At 37.3% G+C, this 16,121-nt stretch overlaps 1 protein-coding gene across 29 annotated transcripts in view; it reads left to right on the top strand.

Annotated features, from left to right (window-relative positions):
• LOC114138898 (protocadherin alpha-C2-like) overlaps positions 1-16,121 on the top strand; it is a 191,399-nt gene extending 175,278 nt beyond the window's left edge. For all 29 annotated transcript variants that reach the window (XM_028008384.1, XM_028008389.1, XM_028008385.1 and 26 more), the window contains exons 2-4: positions 2,778-2,842; positions 5,789-5,874; positions 13,023-16,121. In XM_028008384.1, the coding sequence (XP_027864185.1) occupies positions 2,778-2,842; positions 5,789-5,874; positions 13,023-13,336 (465 nt within the window). In that variant the 3' untranslated portion in view covers positions 13,337-16,121. The remainder of the gene's footprint in view (positions 1-2,777; positions 2,843-5,788; positions 5,875-13,022) is intronic.

Here is a 16,121-nt window from a genome sequence, read left to right as displayed (position 1 = left end):
TCAGCACAGTCAAGAAAATTTAACTGGAAAATCTATTTATCTACTCAATTGTAATCTCAACACAGCTTTACTTACTTTGGTGACAGAAAATCTCCCAGATAGATGCTTATTGTGACCTTCAAACCTAGATGTTATAGTCCTAAGATGAGCTTTGTGCAACAATATTAAACTGAATTTAGATGGTGCTGGATATTATCTCTGTAAAGTGTGGAAAAAAAAAACAGCGATGGCTGCTACCGGTGCAACCAGTTCACAGTAGCAAATCTTCTCTTCCTGTCATACAACTCTCTGCTATTGAAAAGTCAAAATATTTGAGAAATTGATGAAAAATGTAAAAATATAGTGTGAGGTCTTGTTTCAATGCACTTACATTGCATTGATGAATCAAAACGGTCCATTATATTGTTTTTGTTTTTTTTTGCAAAACACATTATAAAACAATATTTATACCAGTGGAGGAAGAGATATATGAGAAGAAGAAATACCTTAAAAGCAATAAAGAAAGCATAAAGGTTATTGTGCTGCTATACGCTGACCTGTTCCTCATTAAATGCCAGTCATGTTTGCACCTGCTGTGTAATTAAGTAGCAGCAATGTGTTTTGTTGGCTCTGTGAGAGGATTGGCTGCCTAGAAGCCGATGAGGCGGGGGATAACAGGTGATTGGACACAGTGCTGATAGCAGAGGTGTGAGCTCTGTATCCATGGAAGGAACTTTCACTCAGAGAGGCGAGAATTGAAGAGATGGCAAGAAAAAGGCTAGCAATACTCATAGTTTTTGATCACACAATTCATAGAAGACAGTGCAAGGATAGGAATATTCAAAGGCCCATGGGAATCTATTTAAATATTTATATGGACATCATTATTTATTATTTATTGATTAAATAAATAATAAGTTATTTATTTAATTTTCCCTCAGATCTTTCTTTTTTTTGGTAGTAATTCCAGTTTGGATTTCCTGTGTGAAGAGTTAATTTTCCAGTTTTCCCCTGGGTGTAAAGTAAACTGCAGACATGTTTATGTTCCAGATGTTTGTGCTTTATTGTTCGTACAGTTCTGTTTACCCCCATAAACACCATACGGCAAAACAGACTAATCTCCCTTTGGCCACTTCAGTGCAACAAAAGAGCAAACAAAGCCGTTTAGTCCCATTTTGCGGACAATCTGGTCCTATTTTGAACTGGTTGTTTGTTGTTGCTTGCTGTGATTGAAGGGAAATGTAAAAGGTTTCTTCTGACTGTGTGAATATTGTCCACACTAATATCTTGGTCCCTCGTCTAAACCCATCCATCCATCCATCCATTTTCTGTTCACCCTTTGTCCCTAATGGGGTCGGGAGCTGCTGGTGCCCATCTCCAGCTACGTTCCAGGCGGGAGGCGGGGTACGCCCTGGACAGGTCGCCAGTCTGTCGCAGGGCAACCGTCTAAACCATTGATCCTTGCACTGATTGCTTGAAGATCAGTGACTTGTTTTCATCTAATCACGTACTGCCTTCAGTTTCTGGCATCTAGACATCCTGCAGTGCCCCGGGTCTCTGTCAACCTGCTGCTCCTTTGAATTGCTACAGGAGATGAAAAACAGACCTTTCTCATTTAACCAAATATTGAATTCAGAGTGTGATGAATGTGGACTGCGGACCCATGGGGGTCAATGCGGCTGTAGCAGAAAGTGAACATCTGTCAAATTTGAAAGGAAATGAGATTGCAAATGGGTCTTCTGTGAACTGCATGGCCAAACAGGGGAAATATGGCGTCAGTTTATTTTTCTGAAGGTTAAGAAGGAAGAAGGAGAAAATGCAATCTCATCTTGGTGATATGGTTGGGTTAGCAGCCTATTTTGCTTCCCTTCAAGCATAATCTTTCATCATGATTAAGCATGGTTTGTTAGAGTCTTCTTTTACAATTCCTAGATGTAAGGGATACATTTTAGAATGCTTCAAACCAATTTTTTTCCCATGCTGTCCTTCATAGAACTGTCTGAATATGATGCCAAAAATCTGTTCCTCTATCTCCCTCCCCCTCACCTTCCTTTTTCCTATGACCTTCACTAAACTAAGATGACAGGAGAATGGTGGGCAGGAAGTAAAAGATAGACATGGTTCTGTATAGTTTCCATGGTGACATTTACTACATTTTCTGGCCGACTTTGTGAGGGAGAAATTTAAGGTTTTGTTCAGTATAGATGTGAAAGCAAATAGCAGAGTAAAGGTGGTGAGGAATATGCAGCAGAATAATCAAAGAAAAGAAAGAGAAGTCTGGATATGTGATGCATTAATAATCAAGTATGAATAAATATTAATGTCAAATAAGTTTGCATTGCATACATTTTAAGCCAGATTTGTGCATTTCTGTATTTGTGTATTTCTGTTGGCCTAACTTCAAATGATTTTCAGGAAACATTTGCAGTAATGCTGTTGCAAGGGTTGTGCCATGTTGAAAGGATGCATACTGGATGAATATATTTTATTTTTATTTTCCTGTGACCCAACACCTGGTTGGATTGAGTGCTGAAGTAAAATCTTTCAAAGTCATTTTCTTTTTCTTTCAATGTCACAGATGGAAGAAGGGAGGCGATGTGATAATGGGAGGAGATGTGTGCACCAACAGTATTCTGCTCATTACTCATTTTTCTTTTCAAAGGCTGAAGAAAGCTGCCACTGCCTGATTGTGTGTGTGTGGCACACATTCATCAGCAGCTCTCACCATGATTTATTAATGAGATGGTATTGGCTTTTGCCTGTACTTAAGACTCAATTCCTTCCATTCTCTCTTGCAGCCCAAGGCACCTAACTCGGACTGGAGATACTCAGCCTCCCTGAGAGCAGGTGGTGTAATGCAGAGGTAAGCATCATATTTTCTTTCTTCTAAGTATTTCACATTCACCCCTTTCATTATAGTACCGGTCTAATTTCATAATTGATGTAAAAACACTGTTGTTTAATTCAAACCTTGATTAAAAAAATTGCATCTTCACTATAGAGTCACTATAGAGTCTATGTTATGTAACATACAGTTAAATAATCTTCAAAAATTGTTTTACTAATATCCTATCCAGATTATGCAAAGTTCATTTACAGAACTATAGATGAGTTGTTTCATCCTACAGCTAAAAAAACAAAACAGAAAAAACCCCACAAACGATAATTTTATGGTGACAAATCTCTTTTTATAAATAGTCTTAGGAACTTTTTGTTCATAAGCAAAACTGTGCTCAGACAGTCTTGACCTGACTACAACATCCAACTTTAGGTAAAACCAAGAATTTAATTTAACATAATAAGACCACTGCCAATTTTTGGCAGTCTGTTGTGGTTTGTTTTCGATGGCAGAAATGTGCAATTCATTTAATAATAATAGTATATGTGTTTTCTTTTCTTACATCTTAATAAATTCTGAACACTGAAGCTGAATCTTTCACTTAAAAAAAAATTAAAATGGCATGCCATTTCCAATTTTTGCACCTGAAAGGCAAAATAATGAAATTTTCAATAAATGTAGCCAGCTCTACCTAAATGTCTCATGTGGTTGCAGGCAAATCATGTTTATTCACTGTGTGATGTGAATCTTTTTTTTTATTATTTCGTTAAATACATATCTATATTGAAGCTCTTGTTCAGCTATGATGACTACTTTAAGAGAAAAGGTGGGGCTTTGCTTTTGCCATTTGGGATATAAAATAGCTAAATTTTAATATTTATGAAGATTTCTGTTTCTGAAAAACAGGCAATATTAGTAAAAAAATATCTGAAGTGATTTCTTTTTCTGTAAGTCAACGATTTTAACCTTGAGACCTAATTAAAGATTAATCTCTCTCTTTATATATATATATTTATTTATTTTAAATTACATAACTTGAAATGTATTTCTTGAACATCAAATATAAATTCACTTTGAAATGGCACACTACATGTTTCCTTACACAGATGGAGGAGTGACAGGAGGGAAGAGCAAACAGAGAGATGATCAGTGATGCATGAAGGACAGGTTGTTAGGTGGAAATATCATCTAGAACTCTGAAAACTAAATGAAGGGTCATTCTGACATCATGGCACAATAATTACAAACAATGTTAATATCAAAACTCATAATAGTTAAATCAATTACTTTTAAATATATTCATTTATTTATGGATATCTTAAAGAGACTCTAAATAATAAACTTCTTCCTCACGCTCATATAATAAGTAAAGCACATGTAAGTGTTTAAAATGCATTGTGGTAGTTGGCTACAAACAGATTACTGTAGTGTTTACTGTAGTGCTTAAATCACATACATATAAAACATTTACTCAGAAATATGGATGTTCGGATAGTCCTCACATTTTCGGGTTGCTGCGCTTTGACTATGATGTGTTAACAGTGTGGTGCAGTCTGAAAATCTGAACATCTTACGGGATGATTCTGTGTGTGAATTGAAGAACAGTTCAAAAAAATTGTTTATCTATTTGCACCTAATTCAGGAAATTTTTAGATGCGACCTCTGTTGTGTTTGGGAGGTTATTATAAGTTTATATGTTGGCATCAACGTTGTTCAAATTCCTTCACGATTACTGATGACACTCATGAGACTTAATGTATTTGGGTAAGACTGTATAAAATCGATCAAATTTATTCATAGGGTAATTTAACACTACTCTGACAAAAAGTAAGATTTACAGGATCAGTGATTAAAACTGATGAGAGTGGGATTAGCAACTAGCAAAAAGGTACAATGTGTTATATAAATATTCACTCACCAGAAACTTTCTCACATTTGGTTATGTTATCACCACAAATGTCAATGTATTTTTGTTATCAACCAAGTATAGTAAACATTTGTGAAGAGGAAGAAAGTTATTCTTGTTTTTAATTTTACTTGGGAAATACATAAATCTGAAAAGCATCATCTGCAAGTATTCACCCCCCTTTGCTTTGAGATCTATCTATCTATCTATCTATCTATCTATCTATCTATCTATCTATCTATCTATCTATCTATCTATCTATCTATCTATCTATCTATCTATCTATCTATCTATCTATCTATCCGCCTGTCCGTCTGTCCGTCTGTCCGTCTGTCCGTCTGTCTGTCTGTCTGTCTATCTATCTATCTATCTATCTATCTATCTATCTATCTATCTATCTATCTATCTATCTATCTATCTATCTATCTATCTATCTATCTATCTATCTGTCTGTCTGTCTGTCTGTCTGTCTGTCTGTCTGTCTGTCTGATTTCATAGCACCAAATGTAATCAGGAGTCTGTTATAGAAGTGCAGCCTCCATCACTGGAAAATTACTATGCACCATATACGTTTTACATTAATATCCCAGCAATGTACAGTATTTCTAGACGTTTTGATTATAGTGATCAGGTGAAAAAGCAGGAAATGATATTATCTAAAACTCTTATTATCTGAGCCAAACAATATGATTATTGTCAAGATAAAGATAGCTTTAGTTTGCAGCAACCCTCTTTTTTATGACTGTGTGTTCAGTAGAAGGAGGGTGCAAAATTACTCAGACTGGGTGTGAAAATGTAAAAAATGACCATCTGTACCCATAATCCCCAGAGTTAAAGAAAAAGTGTCATCAAGACTTTACAATTTCATCAGCATGGATTATTTATTTAGTTACTAAGAAAGCATTTTATTTGCAAAGTTTTGCTCTGTTCACATAATTCAGTGTTACGTTTGGGATAGCTGTCTCTTTATTGATGCCCTTTAATTTTGAGAAGCATAAAGCATAGTTCATGTATTGCAACACCTCTCTAATTTTTAACATATTAATGTGCCGTTTGTCTTTTAGTTCAGTCCACATGGAAGAGTCTGCAGTCATGCAGGGAGCTCAGGGAGTCCTGGTACAGAACTGGCCCACTGCATCGAGTGCTGCTGGTAAGAATCTGTTAAGCTGTTTTAACCTTAGAGTGTAAACCACTGAAGAACTGTTTGGTGAAGTTAAACAATACAACACACACAGACCTACTCTAGTCTTCATGTTGGCAGCACTGATTAATTAAAATATTTTTTGTTTGGTGAAACTCATATCAACAGTTTAAGATAATTATTTATTCATACCGGCAGATTATCCAATAACTTAGTAAACTAAAAATAATAATTAAATAACAATGATACTTCGTTTGAGATTCCCTCGACTCGCCCTTGCCTTGTCTCACTCCTGCAGGATGTGTACTGTCCTTTCTCCACACTGCTCTACCTGCTTTCTGTTGCAGGATTAGTGACAAAGCATAGAAAGAAAACCAACTGAGAACAGTTGATTGGATTGTCAGCAAAATGTTTATATAATAAGTGAGCCACAGAGGACAAACATTGCAGCAGAATAATAACATAATTACATTCGATCTCCATTTAATGTTGGACTCTTCTGTTCCTCAAGTTCTATACACACACAGGAAATCAAAGATTTAGAGTCACAAGAAGTGGTTTCAATTTTTGAAAAGTTTTTTTTTTCTTCAATCCTTTTTCATAATTAATTTGTATAAAATTTGCATTGGCAGGACTGATTATTGTGCAGACAGAACCTGAAGCATCTGCTCTCTGTCTTAACGTTTGGTTATTTCCAGAAAAAAAAATAGAATTTTCTCTGAAAAACAAAAAGATTGTCATTTACATTCAGATAAAGATAGAATATTTAAATTTTACCATAATTTGGCTAGAAAGGGACTTACTAAAGATAAAGGATTATTTTAAAATAATGCTAGGAACAATTTTGGAACCACATCATGAAGATTTCCTTGTAACTAACAAAAGAAAGACTCAAGGAGTCGCGGTCAACTAGAAAAGAAAATATTTGTCAAGAGAGAAATGTTTCATACATGAATGTTTTAACTTTGCCATCCAAAAGAAGAAATGGATCATTACCACAACCTATACGTACTTACAAAGTCTACTGGGATTATTGATCGATCTCAACAGGTTTGTAGTACTTGTTGAGGTACTCCAACTGGCACTGGAGTTTAACAGATATGCTTCCTCAAGGTTAAGATGTCCTGAAGCATCTTAACCTTCAGGACAGAGAAAACATGATGAGTCCATATACATTTGTCACCCAGCTGTGAATACCCTTGCACATGTAACTTAGTCTAAAAACTTTGACACATCCAATGCTCCTTACCAATATTTGTGATGAAAAAGAGGCTGTGTTGTATATGCATTAACTCTCTTACAGAGAACTTAGTTTTTATCTTTGCTAATACAGACATAAGTGTGATGAAGAAGGATTAAGACTTAAATTATAAAAAAGACATATCACACAAGCTAGCGATTGCCTCCTCCCATCCACACTTGCGTACAAACAGCTTCCTCTGCTATGCCATCGATTTCTTGCCTTAGCTGAGACCTACAGCTTGCAGGCACTTCAAAATGTGAGGGACAAAATGGAGAGCAAACACAGACAAGCAAGAAAGAGGGAAAGGACACAACAGACAGCAGTGACGTCCTTAGGGCAGATCAGTGGCTATGAGATCAGCTTGCACGGACTTAAGGTGGTCTCATCTGGCTGTCGCAGTTAGAGACGACATCCTGTGCCATTTCAACCATTTTAACCCAAGGGCTGCCTGTCCCCTCTTTATCTCGTTGTTGGCCATGCTATGAATAGAAATAACTGAAGGTTACATTAGATTTAATATAAATTTTAGGGTGTGACAAACAAGGCTCCAGGGTTTGTAGTGATAGTAATAAGAAATACAAAATTCTAGCTCTGCTCTTCTGATGATCAAAAGAATGACTTATCTACTGGAGTTCATCTCAATTCTCTTTCATCATATCTGGAAAATGGGTGTGTTGAGTTAATCTGAACTTTCACAGTTACAGTGCTATTTATAGCTAAATCCCGCTGTTTATCAGGTAGTCTCTTGTCTTTAAGGTTTTGTTTCTTTGAAGCCGTTGTTTCAGGATGGGTGCAGTGGTGGCGGGGTGGTGTCTCTTCACCGTGAGACTTAGACAGCCGACAACGCCCATGTTTTCGCTCTTCTGTTTTTGAATCAAATCATTGAATCCGCACTCAATGAATTGTGTTTCGCCTGTATGTCCCTATATTTGACCGCCTGTGAGTCCAAGTGTTTTGTCTGCTTGCTTTGTGCTGCTCCTGTTGTGACAGATGGTGCACAGCCCACGCCCAGATTAACACAGCCACATTAGGGAAACCAGGGCTGGGCTTGTGTTCAAGTCACCCTTCCTATCTGTTCATCACTGCTTGTGTGTCATCACCTTGTCTGTCCCTCTAATTCACAAATCTGCTGCTAAAACAAACTGACGTGTGGGTTTTTGTGTAGAACTGAAATAAAAATAGAAAAACTTCTATTGTGAGATTGGAAGAGACAAGGAAGAGGGGGGGGTGGGTTAAATAGATGACTTGCAAGGCAAATGATTTAAAAGTAAAGAACACTTTAAGCAATATTGAATAAGTAATGAGAAGGAGTGACAGTGACTAAATCACACTGATTGACTGAGACATAGTCGGCAATAAAGAGGGGAGGCTGAATGAGGCTGCTGTTGCTAGGGGAGTGTGGTTAGACCAGACAGTGGTGAGAGGGAGTGAGAGAAAGCTTCGAGCATTATTCTCCATCAGCATAAGCACTGTCACCATGGCTCCTACCAATGTCCTACTGCTTCACAGGAAGACATTGTTTCCATGGCAACCATTCATGGCCCCTGATATTGACAGGAGCGGGAGGAAATAGTGGTGGGTGTGCATAAGATAGGGTGCAAACATATGGCATGGTGCAAAAGAAGATCTCCAACAAGGGGAATCGTGAGGAATAATAACCGAGCACTACATGAAAGACGAGACCGAATAAGCAAATGGACGAGAAAGAGTAGAGATAAACAAGCTAAAAAAGTTGCCTCTTTAATTTGAGGTGAAAGTTGTTGAAAGAGGAAGAGGAGTTAGTAGAAGTAGAGTGACCTACTTTCACTGGGGTGGTGGTGTACTGCAGATATGGATGCAGGTTCACTGTTTCCTGCATCATCCTCGAGCATCACACACACATAGTGACACATTCACCATAACCACTGGTGCAGAGACATGCAGTTTTCATTGGTGTTGATGGCAAAAACTGTCCAAATGACGAGCAGAAACTGAGACAACAATCGTGCTGTATTTTGCACTTTGAGAGGCTTGAAGATTTATTATCTGAGTCATTACATTTATGGACTATCCATTATTGCAGTATTTTACATTTAGTTTCTTAAACTCATCATGAATGTTTTGTGAATATAAAGGAGGAGTCAATTTAAATTTAATTATGGATACTTCTGGGCTGCAGTACTCTGTCAGCCATTGTTGATATAACGTGGAAACCTTTTGGCTCATTCAGAAAGGTGGGGTAGAGAAGAGAAACAATCTGGGATATTTCACTATTTTTGAATACTTTCAGTCCATCTGCTTCCTATTTTTATCTGGGTTATTTTCTTTTTGCTGTTAGCTTTGTTCCGTTCTCTGCTGCCATTGCCTTTAAAATTCTTGCCAGTTCTCACCTCCTTTATGCCGCTAAGGTATAAATCCTTTTTTCACACTACTTTTTTGTCACTGCAACAATGTTGAGATGTACACAAACACACTTTCAAACCTGCATGGAGATGCAGAATTTCAGAGCAGTATCTGTACTTTTAAAGTTTACATCAACCATCTGCTATATGGGCTATCTGGGCAATATAACATTGTTATGATGAAACTAACAAGAAACCTAACCAGGAACACACCTAATATTCTACCCACACGTTTAGCCTTAGCACCAGACACTATCATGAAGATGTTTGCCATCAGTCACATCTCCTTTTTCTGTTCAGATTTGAGAATACATGTTAATTCACACAGACACTACCCCATAAAGTAAAATGCAACAACATGTGATTGAGATGATAGCAATGTCCTATTTTTGTTCTTTGAATATACTCATGAACTGCACAGCAGGTTAAAATAAACCCTCTAAAAATAGGTGTGGTCCCTCTGCAGGATTCATATGTGAAGAATTACATCCAGGAAATCTTTTTTTTTTCTCTTCTATGCTTTAGTTTTGTGTTAGGCATCACCATTTTTATCTGCATCTATGCTCCTCATGGCCCCTCTTCCTCCTCCTCCTTAGGACGTTATGTAACACTGCGCTGCAGTCCTTTGTGCAACTGTCCAACTGGCTGATGGTAGGGCAAGACAAGCGGATGAATAAAGTAGATGTGGCAAAATGGAGCTTGGGTGATTTGAGTGGCTGTGAAACCCCACTGGAGGCACAAAGAGAATAAAGGGACATTGACACAAGAAGAAGCTTGACTGATGACTTCAGAAGTAAAAATTAGGAGAGTGGACATGCAGAAAATATCACAAGCAGTAATGTAATGGGGCTTTACAGCTCTTTAGGCAGCAGGGTTAAAATGTTCAGACAGCATATGCACAGAGAGAAGTAGCCCTTATAACTATGAAATACGTTACTGTCAGTGTCTCTAATGTACTTGATGGTTATGGCTGATGGGCAAGCAGTTTAATACGAGATCATATTAACGTTATCACTAACACTGATAGACATAATTAAGAGTTGCATCAATTACTCAGAGGGATGGGTTAGTTTACAATGTTTTACGCTGGATTAGATGAAAGGTCAAGGAAAAGAAGAGGTAGAAGGAAAGGGAGGGGTTCCGCACAACATCCGTTCTCACAGTCCAAGAAAAAGGAAAGTGCTTTGCCTTGAAACATTGCTGGACGAGTGGATTTTATTACCTCCATGAGAGATAGAAATAATTTGAATAAACCTAAAAGGAAGGCAATCTTTATGTCAGTATTTGTTGTTAAAATGATGCACATAAACAACAATGCATATCACTATATTCAGAATGTTGTACAGATTTCAGATTTTTCCTTATTTACTTGAATGAGAATAAAACAATGCAGTGTTACTCTGGTCTACCTTACCTGTTCCATCTGTCTGCTTCCATCGTGACTCATCACTCTCTGGGGTGTAATTAAGTTTATTAGTGCGAGGTTGCACATAGGCACCACTGTCTCATCAAGTTTTCACTTTGAGTTAGACAGGTGTTATTTTAGAACATACAAAATGGGCGCTTTAGAGAAACAACTCACCAGTATTTTTTATTCCTTTTGGGCTTGATCTGTTTGGTCTTTGCTTTTTTTTTTTTTTTTTATTTGAGAAGCTGCCTAGTGAAGGAGTCAAATGGGAAATTTTTCTCTGCCAAAAAGAAAAAGAAACAATGTGACTGTTTTTGTCACAGTATATAAATGTTAAGAATCTGGTTTTGATGAATATTCCATCAGTGTACCGTATGCACTCTTAATTTTTGGAATATTAAAATCAATACACAGCATTTATTGCCAGTTCATAAAAAAATACCCCTTTCAAATGTTTGTTTCACTTATACAGCAAATCTTCACTTGTATTATTATGCTCTGTGGGTAAGGATAAAGGAAAAATACAATTCAGATGCTTGTATACTCTAAGTAGTGCAGGAGGCCAGTTGTCTTTTACCACACATGATTTTTTTTTTCAGCTTAACTGGATCTGTCCTCAGTTAATCTCCCCTTTGGTAACAGCTCAGGAAAGGAATCAGAGAAGCAAAGAATATATGTGAGGAAACGATGGCAAGTAGGTCATTGCTTTGCAGAGTAAAGCAAAATGGCTGCAACACTCTGCATGCTAAAGCACACTGAGTTTTGGTTATGGTATTTTCACTCTAAATACCGATATGATTCTTATATGACTAAAAATGATGCAGTACCTCTTTGTTCACGTTAGACTTGTCAGATTTTTTATATTTTTTTTACACGTACATGTTTAGGTTTTGTGAGTGTTTTTTGGGGGGTATTTTCTTGAAGAGAAAAGACATATTATTCCTGTGGCCCTTCAGTTAAGTTTATAAATAAACAAGATGCATTCACCAGAAATAGAATGCTGTTTCTTCTTTTTCTTTTAAGTAATTTAACAAGATAAGTTATAGGCAAAATTTGTTTGCTAAAAAGAATAACCAAAACAGAAATCAGAAGAGTTAGATGATTTCTTTGAGTCTTTCATTTACCAACAAGGAGAAGTGTGGTGAGCTGCACAAATCCAGAACATCATCACAATTCTAACACATAGTTTAAAACATTCTGTTTTTTATTCATGTCTGCATGTGTGAAACGTTGAGCATAGGGTGTCTTGCTGGTAATTATTGCAATGCAAAAGTTGGACAGATTGAATAATGAAAACTGAACATTCTTCAACATTTATGAGATCGAACAGAACAACGTAAACCAAAACTGGTTTGTGAATGGATAAAGTGGGCTAACATTAAGCTTCTTAAATGGCCCTGACTGCAGGCATGCTGAAAATCTACAGTGTTTAACAGTGCTAAATGGGTTTTTTTCCCAGTGTGTGTGATTTTCTTGCTAAGACATTGATGCAAGTCTAAAAATAAATCAAACTTCAACATCCACTTAAGTTTTGTTTATTTTTAGTCCATCCTGACAAAAAACAATTCAAACTATTAAAAGCTTAAAGTTAATGTCATTCATGCCTATGATGGGTGTGTGTAAAGAGTTGATTGGAATAGTAGCTTTTGACTCAAGTGAGTCTTTCATCCATTCATTTAATCTTTCCCTCCTCAAACAGTATGTGTTGTAAGTGCTAAGAACTACAAATTGTGAAAATCTGTGAATTTTAATTAGAGTTGGATTGAATTGATGTTGATTTTATGAATGTGTCATGCCTTTTTCTCCTTTGACTTTCATTTAACTTGTAGCATATGATTAAATTATGACCCACTGAGATTGTCTCTTACAAGCATATGTAGCAAGGCAGTGAGATTTAACTTGTGTTCAGTTCAAAGAAGAAATAAAAAATGTAGCGATATGAGAAGCTTGTTACTTATTTAAAATAGCAAGAGGCTGTACTGAATTTGTAAAGCGCATAAATAGAGGGACTTGCAATCAAACATCTCATTCAGTCATAAAAATTGGAAGAATTTATGTATGTCAAGTCTTTGATTTCATTGGAGATTTGAAGCTAATCTTTAATTTCTCTGTGTTTCTCTTTTAGATGGTGAAGGAGGGGAGGTTTCCCCACCTATGGGTGCCGGCGTAGACAGCAACAGCTGGCACTTTCGTTACGGCCCGGGTGGTCCTGGAGCGCCCCCGCAGCACCTGAAGCCTGGAGAGGTTCCTCCAGAGGCATTCATTATTCCTGGCTCCCCAGCCATAATTTCCATCAGACAGAACCAGGGAGGAGAGGACGACAAGAGCGACTTCATCACCTTCGGAAAAAAGGAGGAGGCCAAGAAAAAGAAGAAGAAGAAGAAGGAAAAGGAGAAGAAAGATAAGAAGGATAAAGGCAAGGATGATGGTGACGAGTAAAACAGAGAGTAGAAAATGCATAAAATGGCTAAGAAGAAAAGGGTGCTGTTAAAACAGAGGTACCAACCAAAGTTCACTGGGTAAAAAGAGAATATTTTATACCATTATTCATTATTGCTGATAAAGTTTCAAAGCTTTTTCTGTTATGATTCTGGCCTTACCAAGATATAGTTTATCTTCAGTTAAATACTGATGTAAATTATTTATCTTGCCTTGATACAATTAATGATTACAAAAAAAAGAGAAAATGATTGTTTCTTCCTCTCCATGCCCCAATGTGCCTATGCACCCTGAGTCTACTTTTATTATCTTTTTGGAAAATGGAAGTAGAATTCTTGTCCTTGTGTTGTTCTTCTTTTCTCCTTTAACCCACTGGGCACGTTGGCACCTCTGTCTTATCCCCTCCCCAACGACAATGTGTAAAGAATTCTCTGAGAGACCAGTACATTGAACAAAAACAACATAAAGCTGTGCCAGCCAAGGAAAAAAGAGGAAAATGTGAAAAGATTGACACAGATGCATGCAGTCTGGAGCTGGACACACTCTACTTGTAAATAGCACAAACAAGAGTCACTGAACCCTAAAGGCTAAACTGGCACTGCTGCAGATTCACTGGTAATTACCAACAGTGTTCCCTTAAATCTCAATGAAACCACATGCGCGCACACTAACACATCCAAACGTGCAAACACCAACTTATTACCCATGAGACAATTGACACAGGAAGCACCTGAGGCCTGGGAAGAACGAGTGAGAGAAAATATAAGAGAAAAGACTGGCTGAAAACTGGACACTGCAAGTTCTTTGCCCTGCGCACTCACTTCTGAGAGTGCAGATGTACATCAACTCTCTCAGGATGGAAGAAGAACCATTTGCAATAGCTCTATCTTTGCTTGGAGAGCACACAAAGAGCTTTATCTTCTGCAAGAATCCCAACTGAGGAGGACAGAGACCACTGGAAGATATGGAGGGAAAATGGGGAGATGCTTCACATTCTCCTGGGCATCACAGAGGGTTGAGTGCAGCTGAGGTGGCTTTATATGGTGGACTCTGAAGATACCTTGCAGAGTATTTGGAGAAATTTTGATATCACTTTTTCTCCTCCTTTTTGCAGCAACAGCTAAACGCTTTCTGCTTTGAATGTTTGGTAGCAACCAATCCTTACCTGACACCTTGAGTTTACAGATAATCACCTGCTTGTATTTGTTCCCAGCTGCCACAAAACCAAATTTTACTGAAAATCACTTTTTATTTTGCTCATTGCCCATCATGTCGACTGCTTCTCCTGTACAATGTGTGAAATGTCTTTTATGTTCTTTAAAGAGATTCAATAATACCCGTGTTTATTTTTCTTCATAGCTTTAACTGCTTTATGCTTTATACGCCCACCTCACTGTTGTCCTCAGACACCCACTCGACCCCTTGCTCTGATGGCCTGCTCTGAACATTGTGGTGTGCTGAGAACAGCATGGAGTAATGCGGACGAGGCCCAGGGAGAACCAAACAGGGCTTTGCACCCTGAACCCGTGTCAGGTGCTTCTGAAGTGCAAAATGGTTCAGTGCTTTTTAACTTGTGTAAACTACGGTATGTGGTTCATTTCCTTGTTTGTAGATAATCACAAGAGGAGGTATGGTGGGATAGGGCTGATTACAGCGACTGTGAAGAAATGTGATGAAATAAGGACCGATTAAGAAAAAGTAAATAAATTCACCAACTTGATTGTTTAGGAACATTAAGTCACATACTAGCTTCTATGTACGCTGTAAATGTATAGTAGACCTCTCATAGATTGAACAGTAGCTCTTGAAACTTGAGAAATATTGGGCACACAGGGATGTTTTTCCCTGAGCTTTATCCCACCAACCTTCTCACAGACAGTTTTTGAAAAGGGGCACTGATGTGCCTCAAGACCTGCTTCTGTTGGTTACCCTCCCGTTGCCTGTAACTTGTTGCCACGTCCCAAAAGTTTTTGCGGCTCAGTATGACGTCACTCCATTAAGTGGCTGCTGCATGTACTGCTCTACGGAAACAAACACTATATAGAGAAATATATATATAGATAGATAGATTGCTCTGATTTTATTCTTTTGTATTATTTTTTTTTTCTTCATTAATCGCACAGGAAATATCTGTATGTACTGCTGTCGCTCCCAAGCATCCATGTACCACAATGTTCACACTCCACAGATGTTTTACGGCATCCACTAACCTTCTTTAGGTATTTGTAAATGATATAGTGTGATACCTTTCAACTGCAAGTTCATTTTCTCTCTTTTTCCAACAGTGGTTTTGCGTTTCAAGACAAGCAAAGCAAAGCAAAAAAAAAAAAAGAAAAAAAGCTTCAAAAAGCAAACAAAAAAAAAAATCACTCTGTCTCTGGCTTTGACATGACGATTTAACTCTGTATTATTGTAACTGAAATATGTATGATTCTATGAAGAGCTATCACTTCCCTTTCACTCTCATTATAAAAAAATGGAAGAAAAAAATCCTGTGAAAAAAAAGACTATATGTTAGTATATTCTTGTGTTTAGTGAGTGTTCATGCTGTCATTCTTTCCCAATGTATGGTGGTGAACTATGGTGGCAGTGTGCTGTCCTGAGTGGACTAGCAGAGATATGTTGTGAAACTTTTTTTGTACACCTTCTCATCAACTGTAACAGTGAAAAGTAGTGAATTTCATTTATTTCATTTATTTTTCATACTTTTTATTTTACCTAAATGGATACAGTGGTAATGTGTTTGGTTTAAAAATCACAAATAAAATTTTCTTTCTTAAGCGTA

This window comes from Xiphophorus couchianus, chromosome 23 (assembly GCF_001444195.1).
Source record: "Xiphophorus couchianus chromosome 23, X_couchianus-1.0, whole genome shotgun sequence".
In the NCBI taxonomy this organism is placed as follows: domain Eukaryota; kingdom Metazoa; phylum Chordata; class Actinopteri; order Cyprinodontiformes; family Poeciliidae; genus Xiphophorus; species Xiphophorus couchianus.
This window is presented reverse-complemented; position numbering and strand designations above follow the sequence as displayed.